Source organism: Nelumbo nucifera, chromosome 3 (genome assembly GCF_055504915.1).
Source record: "Nelumbo nucifera cultivar China Antique chromosome 3, China Antique-T2T, whole genome shotgun sequence".
NCBI classification, from domain to species: Eukaryota; Viridiplantae; Streptophyta; class Magnoliopsida; order Proteales; family Nelumbonaceae; genus Nelumbo; species Nelumbo nucifera.
This window is the reverse complement of record NC_142651.1, coordinates 34,766,564-34,779,787: the sequence shown is the minus strand read 5'-3', so window position 1 is coordinate 34,779,787 and position 13,224 is coordinate 34,766,564. Positions and strand designations below refer to the sequence as shown.

Sequence of the window (13,224 nt, the reverse complement as noted above, 5' to 3'; positions counted from 1 at the left end):
TTTTTGCTATAAGTTTTCAATAATTATTGGAGATTAAACTATTGTTATTTATCGAAGATAAGACTATTAATTTAGCTAAAATTATGAGTGCTCATGAGTTGGCTCGGTCCGGTCGTATGCTATTTGGCCAACCAAATTGACCTGGTCAAGTTGGGGAGTTGGTCAGCAGAAACCGACTGACATTTTGTGAAAACCGACTCACTCAAGTTGTATCGGTTTGGGTCGGTTTTCACAAAAGGTCAATGGGTTCAAAAGATTTAAACTTAAAAATTAAATTTAGTTTTAAAAATTACAATTCAATTATTAAAAAATAAATTTAAAAATTAGATTTATTAAATAAAACATTTTAGACTAAGAAATATGGGAAATTTCTCACTTTTCATATTAAAAATTATCTTTAAAATATAAAATATTAATATATATCCAGGGTTAGGTCGTCCGATTTTGGTCGGTTTACAAGTGGCCAAGGTGAAACTGATCCAACTTGGTCTAATTGGGAATTTTTTGAACCAAAGTCGACATAAAATACTAGAAAACCAACCAACTTGGTCGGTTTCATAAGTTTGATGAACAAACCTAACTGAAATTAATTATTGTTGGTTTTGTATTATAAAAAAATTATTAAAAGTAGTATATAAAACATGAATAATTATTAATTATTTAAAAGTTGAAAATATAAAACAATTGTATACTCTTATGTGTTCCTATTTGGGTCATTTACTAGAACACCCCTTATAGTTTTACATATTTACTTAAACCTACCTTATAGTTTTCATTTTACTAAAACATCCCATATATTTTACAATTTATTTGCTTAATCAACCTTTCATTAAGGATTGTTTGTTTTGCCATTAGGCCCATATTTTTTTTCAAAAATACCCTTAACACTTTTTATATAGAAAACAAAATTGGCCAAATATAGCCAATAAGGTGGTTGTTCGTATCTTAGAAGGGAAAAAAGAGTATTTTATTTCTATTTTCTTTTGATTAAATTTATTTAAATGAACATTAGGGTCAACCTTGTCATTTTCCACTATCTTCTAATGGAAGATTGATTAAATCCGTTGCAAACTATAGGTGGTGTTTTAGTAAAATGTTAATTAACTATATGATAGATTTTAGTAAATCCATGAAGCTATAAGGGTATTTTAGTAAATGATCCATTCTATTATTTATCTTTCGCTTAATAAATCCCGTGCATAGCACGGGTCCCCGCTAGTATATAATATAATCTAATCATTTGAAACATTCCTTCCTTCACTTTGGTACTAAATAACCAAAAAATGTTTCAAACAAGCAAATACCAATAAAAAGATAGTTAGTATATGATCATAAAGTTTAGTTTGTCTCTTAGTCATAGGTTAAGAGCTTTTGAGGGATTTTATGAGATTTTAAGAGAAAGGGGAAAAGGTCAGGCTAGGCCAACCCAACCCGAATCCAAATTCAGTTTGGGTAGGGTTTAAGGTTGAGAAGGTCAGGTTGGGTTAAAGTTATGGTTAATTAGTGTTTGCGGATTCAAAACCTTGGGTTGGGCTAGGGTTGACCTTAACCCAACTTGACTTGACCTAACTTTTACCCTTAGTTGTGAAACCCATTACCAATAAAAAAATCTTATTTTTTTTTCATTTTTCATTTTAACTACTATGTTTTGGTACTAGAGAAAGATGTATCAGAAATACTAGGGTTAGGAGTGGCAGTAAGGCGGGTTCAAGGTGGGGCACTCCTCTCTATTCCCACCCTGTAGTCAGGGCTGTCAATTGGACGGTTTTGGGTTGGATCCAAATCGATTCAAATCTTATCAAATCAGTTTTGAACAATCCATTATACTTATTGGATTGGGCCAACCCAAAATAAAACCGTCCGTATTATTATTTGTTTGAGTCGGTCTAAAACCCAAATCTGTTGAATCACCATCTCACCAAAAGTCCAAACCCTACAGATTTGATTCAAAGCCAAAATCGAAACCTGACTCTAAAACTCAAAGCAACCTTCGAACTCATAGTTCTGATCTTCGTTCTTTTTCTCCCCTGTTAGTTCTTTTCTCTCCTTCCTCTCCCTCTCTATCCTTCTCTACCGTTGTCCCTCTCCCTCTCTATCCTTTTCTGCCGTCATTTCTTCTCATCTTTCTCATTAGCGCATCAGTAGAGTTTTTCATCGTTTCTGCCATCGTTTCTTCTCATCTTCTCATCGGCCATCATCGTTGATGTTATGCGATCTGATTGCTCCCTGCTGGAGGATGATCTGGCTTCCAATCGGACGGCGTGCTAGGTAAATCTGCAAAATAAGATCAGAGAACCCGGGGTGGTTAGCTCGGCAAGGTCGCTCTAATGCTTAAGTTAGTAAGCTATTGCGAGCTGAAATAGCTTTGAGAATGTAGAGAGCTAGAGAGCAGAGAAATCATGCGTACCTCATGCCATCGGGGTTGGAGCCTTGAGTATTCGTGAGGCACACGAAAGAGTTTCGGGATATCCGGGATATGGAGAAGGAGTTTGCTCTGCTTCCAAAGGAACAACATATAGGTAAGGCTTATCTCGTTCCTCCGATTCCGGCAGAGTGAGGATAAGTGCTTATTGTGATCCTAGAAAGATCGGGGTCTGTTAACTTATCGTGACCTCGAGGGATTTGGGAGTCGTTGGAGAGATCTCTGGAGTTGGTTACACGGGAGTTGGTTACGTGTCGATTCGAGTTGTTGGTTCCGAACTAGTACTTCAGCCTTTTAGTTCCAAACTGGCTTGGATACCGAGGTGCCTCGATGCCGAGGTGAGACCTGCATCGAGGTGGCCTTGCTCTGAGGTGATCCTTAAGCTATGGCCTTTGTGCTGGTGACTGAATATGCGAGCTCCATTGTTGCGAACTGAACTTGTCAGACTAAGTTGTCGTCTCTTGGTCAGGTCATGTCTACGTGTCCCCCTTTTTACTAGGTCGGGCCAAATCACCCTTCATCAATCGTCGTCCAAGACGAACCAGCAGAATCCAAAGAAGCCTCCCCTATTGCATTGACAAACCTCAGGCAAAAATTCTGAACCAGGTAAGTTATAGTATATCTTGTAATCCTTTTATTCTCTATATTGGATTGTTGGACTGGTTTCAGTGTCACTGGTGTGGTTCATGGTCATGTACTCATGTCATGGCCCATGGGTTATGAACCTTATTCTTCTTAGTTGAATTTGGATATGTTTGGATATGTTCGAATTTGTTTGTATTTTCTCAGTTGTAAATGTTTTTCTCTAATGGCTTCTCAAAGGCTCTAACATGATCATTTTCCAAAGGCTTCTACACCTCTGGTCTCCTCTTCCCACACAACACTCATAATCCTGCCAAGTTTGGGGGGTCCCTCTGAAAGGAAGTAGAACAAAACAACAAGCACCAACAGCACAGTTGGTGCTGGACCTTTGGAGTAGTTTTTTCACAGGACAGATTTCATCCAAGATAGGCAGAGTGACATTTCAGCATCATCCATATGTAACCGTCGAATTATTCATAAAACACATAGGCCTGAAGTTAGAAGATATCCACTGTAAATATGGTTAATTTCTACAAGCCTATAAGTGTAGCTAGGATGATCAGGACAACTCAGTTGTCTTGACATCCATTCACAGTGATTGATGATATGTGTAGCCAATTTCCATTCCAAGTTTAGAAAAGAGAAATAAAGGAAGAAATGGAGGTGGTGGTGGTGGTGGTGTGCTATTTAGCATTTTGGAGTGGTGAAGTGGATGGGTGGTTAATTAATGTCCATATATAGTCTGGGAGAGAGAGGGAGAGAGAGAAAATCCAGCACAAGAATTATGGAACAACGTAGCCGCCATAGTCATAGATAGCCTTTATCTTTAATGGACTTTGATGTGTAAACTTGTGATATTTTTGTTTATCTCGAGATTCGTTCATCTTCTTCCTTGGACCATTGGATGTCTGTGTCATGTTTACAGATATACTTTGACTATAGAGCAGAATATTGATTAGGTCAAGCAGGGATAGCTAGCTAGAGGTGGGGAACCGGCCAGGGATGCCATGATCATCATCATGGATTTGGGGGCATTTTGATTGTGAGAGGTTAATTAGAATGGGGAATCAGTTCAGGTAAAACAGAGGTGTTCAAATTGAATTGTTTTGGGTATAGGTAAGATCCAAATGGATACTTCATATCCTAAGTGTTTTAAGTAATTCTGTGGAATTTCCAAGGAAAAGTTCTTAGCCAATTTTGTGAAATTTCTTAATAACATTGCCTCAACTTTATACTTCTCTCTCTCTCTCTCATTTTCTATCAAACCAAAGACAGCCTAAAGGAAATTTAGTTTGTTCTTAACCTCAAAACAGATCAACTGTGAATAAATCAAGGTTATTTTGGTTTCTTCTGAAGATGGATGCACATAAGTAGTGTTGTTTCTTCTATTATGTTTAACAATGTTTCAATGAGATTGTCGACGTGAAGTTGACTGACAAATGAGCCCATTTTAGTTTGTTCTTGACCTCAGACCAATACATGTCAGCTGTGAATAAATAAAGGTTATCTTGGTTTCTTCTGAAGATGGATGCATCATTTTTTTTCATGGATTTCAAGGTTAAGTGCATTACAATTACCATTTGATGATGTGCTTGTTGTTGATGGTTGGAAATGACAGGTGCTGGAATGTAGAACAGGATCTAGAGCTTGGGGCGCATAACCATCGGAATATGCCGTTAGTATTCTTTTATATGGAAAATACTACATCAATTTCTTTTGGGTGGTTTGGATAACGGTTTATGTGGTTTCAGAATTTTTGTTCTCTGATTGCAGTTGTTCATCCATCCTCTTGATGGTACTTGCTCAAATGGAGATGGAATTTTTTTGGTTGATACAGTAATTTCTTTGATCAGATGCTGTAATTTCTTTGAAAAGAATGTTGATTAGATACAGTAATTTCTACCTGGAATATATGGTCGATACAGTAATTATTTATTTTTTATATTTTTGTGATAAAATTTAATATTTCTATAACATTTTCACATTTTCTGGGTTTTCAAGTATTTTTTGAATATTCATTTAGTTTGGACCGGATTGGATCCAATCCAATTTGTATAGGTTTGGATTGGATTTGGTCCAGTCCATTTGTAAATGGACCAATGTTGGATCGGATTGGACTGGACCAAATCCAGTCTGATTGACACCCCTACCTGTAGTCAAGATACCCTACACCATTCTTACCTCATCTCCAGTGACAAGGTAGGTTCAAGGCAAGGCACCCATTCTCCACCGGAATGGGGAATCCCTGAATTTTTCCTACCCTAAGATAACCACCTAAAGATACATCTAATTTTGGGTATTTTAGAAATAGGATTATGGGAATTTAGGAATATTTTAGAAATGGAATTATGGGATCATAGAATTTTAGAAATTTGAGGAAAATTCAATGGTATATTAGAAATTAATGTTAAACCAAAGAGCATTTTACTAATTTCCTATCAGGTTTGAGGAATTAAATGCAAATTTCTATCCCCATCCCATCCCTGTTTAAGATCAAGGAAAACCCACCCCATTCAGAGAAGAGCTACAGTTTTATAAGAAAAATTACCATCCCTAAGCAGAGTCAAGAGTGTGGCCCCAAGTTCTTTTAGCAAAACCCTATCTAATTCTTTGTACCGCACCCAGCCCACTGGACTTATTCTGTATGGCTCTCATTGACCAATGGATCAGTCACTTTTCTTGTCTTTAGAAAGGATTGTCAACATGTTGGGTTTCGTACGTGTTTGGTCAAAAGCCTAAACTCAATCGGATGAATTCAAATCAGCCCCCACAACGTCTCAAGCATATCTCGCCGTATATTAAGAACATCTTCCGATGATGATATCACCATTTCTGATATTATCATCAAGAGATATTTTCAATACATAGTATGGACATGCTGTGAAACGTTGTAGGGGGGCAATATTGTGGGGGGCTGATTTGATCTCCAACCGGATCCATCCTACAATTAATGTACTTTAGTGTCAACGGGCTGAATCTGGTATATGGGGCGGGGCACAACCCATTAACGGGTTGAATCTGACAGTACTGATCTCAATAATTAAAAAAAAAAATCATTTGGTTGAGTAGTGTTTTCCGCCCTACGAACATTAGCCGTATATCATTGGTTGCATAATTAACTTCATATAATGGAAAGCAATTATTGATTGCATTTTGAATTAATAGGACAATGTTCACTTGTTCTTGCTGAATATTATTTATTTGTTTATTTATTTATTCATATAAGATTGTGTTTGGTTCCAGTACAATGAAATTTGCACAAGTGTTAATGTATGAAGTGTAAATTTGCACAGGTGTAAATGTATAAAGTGTAAATAGACGGAGTGTATTGGGGGTGGAACGGAGGGCCTTAGGGGGCAGTTATGGGCATGGTTTTTAAAACCGGACTTGACTAGACGGTCAGACCAAAAAAACTGGGAACCGTTCACATGACTGGTTCCGCTTTCCCCCAAAACCGTTGATTTTGGTCAGCAAACCGCTGAACCGGCTGGTTAATCGTTCGAACTGTTCAAACAGTTTTGATTATTTTCTAATTTTTAAATTTTTTTTTGTCAGAACGGGCCAATCGTTCGGGTCGAATGGTCGGACCATTTGAACCGATAACCGGACCCCTGACCGGTTCGGTCACCAGTTCATTTTTAAAAACCATGGTTATGGGTACAATTAGAGGTGTAAAATAGGCCGAAGCGGCCTTGCACTGCACAACCCTCAGGGCCAAGCTGGGCCAAGGGTTTATGGTCGAGGAGCCGGGCCATGTATATATAAATATACATATAGGTATATAATTCTTTTCAATTTTATTGTATACTATTTTATTCCAATTTTCTTGTAATTTTTTCAATTTCATTTTTTATTTCATACATAAATAATTGCATACATCAAAATACATATGGAATAAAATTTTAAGATTTTATTAATTTGTTGTCTATCTTATTAATTTATTTTAACTTTTCATTATCTTTTTTTTCAATTTTTCTTAAAAAGATCATCCTAGCCCACTACCTATTGGACCTGGGCCTTGGGCCTTGCCATATTTCCCACTTGGGGAATTCCTACCATCCAACACGACCACCAACCCTAGAGGTGTAAAGTGGGTCGTGTCGGGTTGGCACGGCAACATGCTACCCTCCCCGGTGAAAATTTTGGGGGTCGGCCTAGCACGGCCTACGGCCCAGGCCCATGCCGTCCCTTGTCATGCCATGGGTCGGGCTGGCCTGTTGCCGAGCCTTGGGCCAGGTCGGGCCAAAGCAATTTATTTAAAAAAAAATGACAAAAACTTAAAAATTTTATATGAATTTTGTGTATATAATTGCTTATATATACAATAATTAAATAAATTAGTATAATAAAATTTAAAAAATTATTTTATTAATATATTATATACTATAAAATTAGTATAATTATATACATGTCGGCCCGTGGACCTAAAACACCAGGCCCAACAGGCACAGACCATCGTGTCGGGCCTAGCACGGCCCCTGGGCTATTATGTCGTGCAATGCCAGGCCGGTCCAAATTCTACTCCTCACACAACACGCCTCACACAGATTTCACAGCATGTCCAGGCCACACATTGGGAACATCTCCTGTACTTGTATTTATTATTTATGGGGAGATGTTCCCAATACAGGGTGGGATGTGGCTGTGAGGTCGGTGTGAGGCGCTAGTAGATTCCAATTCCGTGAAGGCACAGCATGATCCGCTACAATGCCGTCAGCTTGCAAAAGTGGTTACTCCTCTAGGTATATGGAGGACGTGTGTGTAGGTGTAGCCCATTGAAGAATATTCAAAACATGCAAAATTTATATCTGCTTCAAATTTGCACCACCAAATGCAGCCTAAATTCCATAACAGATACAACTTTTAGATGTGCAGAGGTACGTAAATTCAGTTTCAGTGAATGCACTAGTACAAATGCATGGGAATGCAATTCTAACGTATTTGTACTCCAACATTCATTGTACTTTCTCAGATTTTGTTTTACTTCATTTGCGCTGCAAACAAAAAAAAAAAAAAAAGATGAAAGAAGAACAAATCAGAATTTGCACTTGAACTCCCATATATACTTTTGCAATGAAATTTCACTGAAAACAAACCAAACCTTAATCATGTCGTCCATGACTAATGCAAACAGAACAGGGTTTGCAGGTCCAATATGAACTTAAATACCAGGTTGAGAGTTGAGGTGGTATTGGAGATATAGCTAAAAAAATACAGTCCAGCATGATTAATGCAATGCAATTAATTAATCTGTGCAATATAAACAACATTTGTTGTATAGAATTTGCAGATTACCACAACTATATATACTCAATAAAATTTATAATTAATACAAATCTATATATTTACTCTCTTGAGTGATTCCCTCAGTTTTGAACCCACTAAAAAATTATAAATTATTAACTAAACCTGTTAACCAGAAGCTTATTCATTCCTATATATGCAACGTAATAAAGAACCACTAAACGTAGTAAGAATTAAAGAGAGACTGACTATTGTATATCTACAGAACTAATTAAGTATCAACTCGATCCGTTCATCCATTCAAGAATGCATCAACCTTGGCATTTGCAGACGCTGGCAGGAACTTCATGCAGAGGGGAGGGTTGACGTTGGCGAGAGAGAGGATAGCAGCCGGAATGCCCCACAGAGAGTCGCCACAGATCATGCCGGAGGCCACAGCAGGCGCTAACGCATCTGCCCCCGCCTTGTTCTTCCATCGCCACAGGTAGAGAATCAAGCTCCCAATGCACATGTCAATGGCAAAGTAGCCACCCAGATAGAAGGGGATGGCCATGCACATTGCCCTCGGGACAAACCTGTGAAGCCTCCATTTCTTGTCATACTTCTCCAGGAGCAAAGTGACAATGTTCAAGGCAATCGCAATGCAGAAGAATCCAACTGATAGCTCCACACAGTGCCTGGGGAGGGAGGAGGTTCCTTCAACTCCGAGAATGGCGATTCCACGGTACATTAGCCCATAGGGTGCTGGGAACGAGCCGTCCACCTCGCCCAGTGTGGGGTAGGATTTGTAGTAAAACCAGAAGACAGCAGGCGCGATGAGGCAGCCCAGAGCCGTGCCCATGACTTGGCTACAGAACATTGCGCGAGGAGACGCAAGCGTCAAGTAGCCAGTCTTGAAATCCTGCATGAGATCGGAGGCCGTGGACACAATGCTCATCATCACGCCACAGGCGACGAGGCCTGCAACTATGCCGCCCCCATGGAGGCCGACCCAGGAGCCAATGATGAATATTGCAATCTTGCCGTAGGTGGATGCCAGAGACCAGTCTGTAAGGCCACACCCATACGAGTTGCAGAAGGCCAAGATCGGGGCGATGATGTAGGAAACCAGTATGTGGTACCATTTGATCTGGTGAAAGATTTGGGGCACTGCAACAATGGAGATCGCAGACAAGGAAACATATCCCAAGCCTGCCACCCACATGGGAATCTGGTCTTTCAGGAACATGTCTTTTCTTCGTTGGTCATCGTAGCTCTCCTCGCGATCATGAGTGCTGTCTGAGGATGGCTGATCACCAGCAATGGCGACAACTGAAGACGAATCTCTTTTCTTATACTGCCTCATGAGGCTCCATCCGGTTGTGATCAGCATACAAACGACATGGAAGAGTCCGTCCCCTAGTATCATAGCAATAGAAATGAAGACTCTGTATCCTTGGATCCCACGAAGGCTACTCCCAGAGATATCAGCGGCATACCAAATGCCTTTCTTTTGCTCGATCAGCGGCCACATTATTAGCCATGACAAGATAGCTCCAACGAGCAAAGATACGTTCACAATGTAAGGGCAGATCATTCCAACACCTACATAGGTAGCTGAGAAATCGAAGTACAACCTATAGAACAAGGAGAATGTTAGTGAGAATGGCGCTTCATTAATTACAGTAGACCAGCAACAACTTCAATAGACCATAGTATGATTTACCCAGAAACAGATGTTAAGTGACCGAATTAACTAATGTTTTAGATTTCTGATCACATTGGATATCGGTTGAAGAACAGCATAACCTAGACCTGAATAGGCCGAGCTTATTGCCACCATTACTATTATTGGAAATGAGCAATGCTGCTAAAAACTTGAGCTAAAAGTCATTATTAATTAATTAGCCATATGGTTTCTGAAGTGCATTTGCAGATGAAGTAGATTGCTTTCCCAAATTATCACTCAGGACACATTAAATGGTGGGTCCTGATCATCTAATGAATTTTGTAATACTTCAACCATAAACTCTCCATTTCAGCTCGAGTTTTAATTGATCCAACATTAATTATAGGAACTTCTGAACTGCATAGCATACTGACCTCTTATTAAAAGCTTGGAGACCAAATGTAGGGAAACTGCTAAAACCACAGCCATCACTACTAGTGAAGAACCACTGGAAGAAAGCCCACAAGAAGCTCATGGAGAACCATTCAAAGAGTTTATTCACTTGTTTCCTGAGTTCAAAAAGAAAAGTTCATTAACTGCTTTAGGAGGTTAAACTAGCTGTTGATGGAGCAGAAAATGGGGCATCAATTAGAAAAGCAGTTCATGAAGGAATGAGGATGACAACTTACTTAGCTAGCTTAGCTCCCTTAGAAGTGTGGAAGCTGTTGATGAGGAATGCGGTTGCAGTTCCACTTGGGTAGGTCAACTTGTAGTCAATTATCATAATCTGAGAAAAGAAAGAAAACCATAAGCTAACAAATGAAACAATTGATTGGGTTAATTACAAGCATGAGAATCATTATCTAACTGCAGATAACTCTTTTAATTACTAGAGACACGCATGTTTGAGCTTAGGTTGGTTTGAAGTATCACCTTGCGTAGCGGAACAATGGAGAAAAGACCAACAAAGCTCACGGCAAAAACAAACCCATACATCCATCCCAAGGAAAGAGGCTTCATGTTGTTCACTGTGTTCCCATCTTCTGCCTGAGATGCAATCTTGGGCATCATTCCTAATATGTAACTTCCATATCCACCTGATATTCACCCACAAACAACCATTAATGAATTACCAATAATAATTATAACAAGTATAATCTAGTTCTTTTTTTTTTCATTAGTTTTCCTTATTTCTAAAGTTATGTCCACTAAATCCTAAATCTCATAGGAAGAAGAATTCTATTTATAATCTTCCCTCTGTTATTAGTAAAGAAACATTGGTATTTACAACCACTTTGTCTAAAATCCAAATTAATAAATGATTAATTAAAAAATTAAGCATTTATAAACTTTTAATAAAGCATAAAAAACAAAAATAAAGAAAAAGAAAACATTACATCATCTTTGGTAAAATTCTCCCAACAATCAATTTACTATAGAAAAGTTATTACAGATGTCTATAAGAACTATAGAAGCTCTTAACAAATAGGATAGAAACAGAAAGTTAAAGGGAACTTCTTAACAAATTTTATTAAAATCCTTAACAATCAATTTTCTGTTTCACTCTTATTATCTATCAAACCAAACACAGCTTAAAGGCACACGATTTCCCACATCTCCACATATATGATGTGATAGATTTCAAACGACGAGAAATCAGGAAAGAACAGTTTTAATGCAGTGTATTAAAATTCTCAGTATGACCAAAATACTCCCTACAGCCAGGAGGATAGAGAGAGAGAGAGAGAGAGAGAGAGAGAGGAAGGAAATAAACAACAAAAGTTTCCAAAAACAAATCCAAAACAACAAAAGTTCAACTATAAAAACCCCTTTAATCTTTTGGTAATCAGAAAACAGGAGATTCAAAGCGTCGGCGGTGGGAATACATACTGCTAAAAGCAATGCCGGAAGCGGCAACAACGGCGGTCTGAATGACGGTGTTCTCTTGCCTGCTGAAGGGTTGCTTCAACAAACCAAACTTCTGGAGCGCAAACGAGTAGACTCGAATGAAGAAGAAACCCAAGAGGCCGGCGGCGACGTTCAACGACGGTATGATCCCGGTAGTCAAACTAAGCTTCATCACTATAAAACAGAAAGCAACACTCAGAACAGCGCTCGCCAGGAAAGCCCTGAACGTTAACTGTTCCTTCCACGACGGAACGATCTCATTCTCGAATGCCTTTTCGGTCGATGCTTCTTTTGACGACGAGTTGTCATTCTCGACGACCGCCTTCTTCTCTATTTCCAACCCCGACCTCTCCCTTCTTTCCCACTCTTCTTCTATTCCTCCACTCCTAGACATGGTTTCTTCACTTCTCTGTCTGTCTGCTTTCTCTAATTCTCTCTAAACGGAGCTTTTCATCGTAGGGTCTGCGTATTTGTAGTAGAAACGTAATGGATTCCCATCTGTAGTGTGAAACTGTGAATGGGATGGGCGCAGTGTTTGGGTAGGAAAGGTTTTCCACTTTCCAGTCCGTTCCTAATGGGAGACCGGATCTGCTCCTTACACATGGCGCTTCACACCGACCGCACAGGCACATCCCACCGTGCATTGGAAACATCTTTCGTATCTGTTATTCTTTACGGGAGAATGTTCACAATGCGCATGTGAGGTCGTTGTGAGGCGCCTGTGTGACGAGCAGATTCCTTAATAGGGCTCAAATTCAATGAGTAATTAATTGGGTAGGGATAGAGAACAGGGACCCCAATGGGTTGGGTTCAATACGGGTTGTTTTCACCCTATCCCAATCCGACTTAACAACACTGAGTCAAGCCGGGCTTACCATTTAACCTGATTCAGTGACTTGGGTAAGTGGCAAATCCGCATTGACCCGATACTAATAAGTTGAGGTCCGGTTAGCCTAATCAAGTGTCGATTCGGGTTCAATTTACAAGCGAATCCCTGTAAAACCCGACCCGTTAACATTGAACGATGATTCGTTGCATAAGTATTAACGGAAAGAAACTAAATGTCGAATCTGCCCTCTATTACTCTTTAAATTTTGAAACTCAACCGATGAAAAATTTATCCTCCTCTTGTCATGTATGGCACCACCAACTCAGCAGAAATATTTGGGTGAATCAGGGGTGGGAGCGACCTTTGTCCCTCAATAAGCTTTTCATGGGAAGGGAGAGAGGGACCAGTTGGGGCCATGGATTTAGTTTTTACTCTGCCTGAAGAAAACAGAGGAGAGATGTTTTGGTTGGACGAGGAAAGACGTTTCAGCTCTATCGACATTGTCGGGCTTAGAAGGGAAGCATGATGTGAAGTATTGCTTGCTGACTGTTGAATTCCCTCGACCAAATAGCTTATATTGATTATTAATTA

At 39.2% G+C, this 13,224-nt stretch overlaps 1 protein-coding gene across 1 annotated transcript; it reads right to left on the bottom strand.

The window, feature by feature from the left end:
- Nucleotides 1–8,295: 8,295 nt before the first annotated feature.
- Nucleotides 8,296–12,306, bottom strand: LOC104595023 (putative metal-nicotianamine transporter YSL7). Its single transcript, XM_010255570.2, has 5 exons — nucleotides 11,787–12,306; nucleotides 10,830–10,993; nucleotides 10,586–10,683; nucleotides 10,331–10,465; nucleotides 8,296–9,864 (listed from the first exon to the last, which is right to left on the bottom strand). Exons 1-5 carry the CDS (start codon nucleotides 12,196–12,198, stop codon nucleotides 8,541–8,543), a joined length of 2,133 nt encoding a protein of 710 aa, XP_010253872.1. The 5' UTR covers nucleotides 12,199–12,306; the 3' UTR covers nucleotides 8,296–8,540.
- Nucleotides 12,307–13,224: the final 918 nt, after the last annotated feature.

What these genes read in the sequence shown, in the direction of transcription:
- LOC104595023 (XM_010255570.2), bottom strand. Translation starts at nt 12,198, where the DNA reads ATGTCTAGGAGTGGAGGAATAGAAGAAGAGTGGGAAAGAAGGGAGAGG. An exon ending in TTCCGGCATTGCTTTTAGCA is followed by an intron (nt 10,994 to 11,786) that starts GTATGTATTCCC and finishes GGTGAATATCAG; the next exon opens with GTGGATATGGAAGTTACATA. An exon ending in AAGGGAGCTAAGCTAGCTAA is followed by an intron (nt 10,466 to 10,585) that starts GTAAGTTGTCAT and finishes TTTTGAACTCAG; the next exon opens with GAAACAAGTGAATAAACTCT.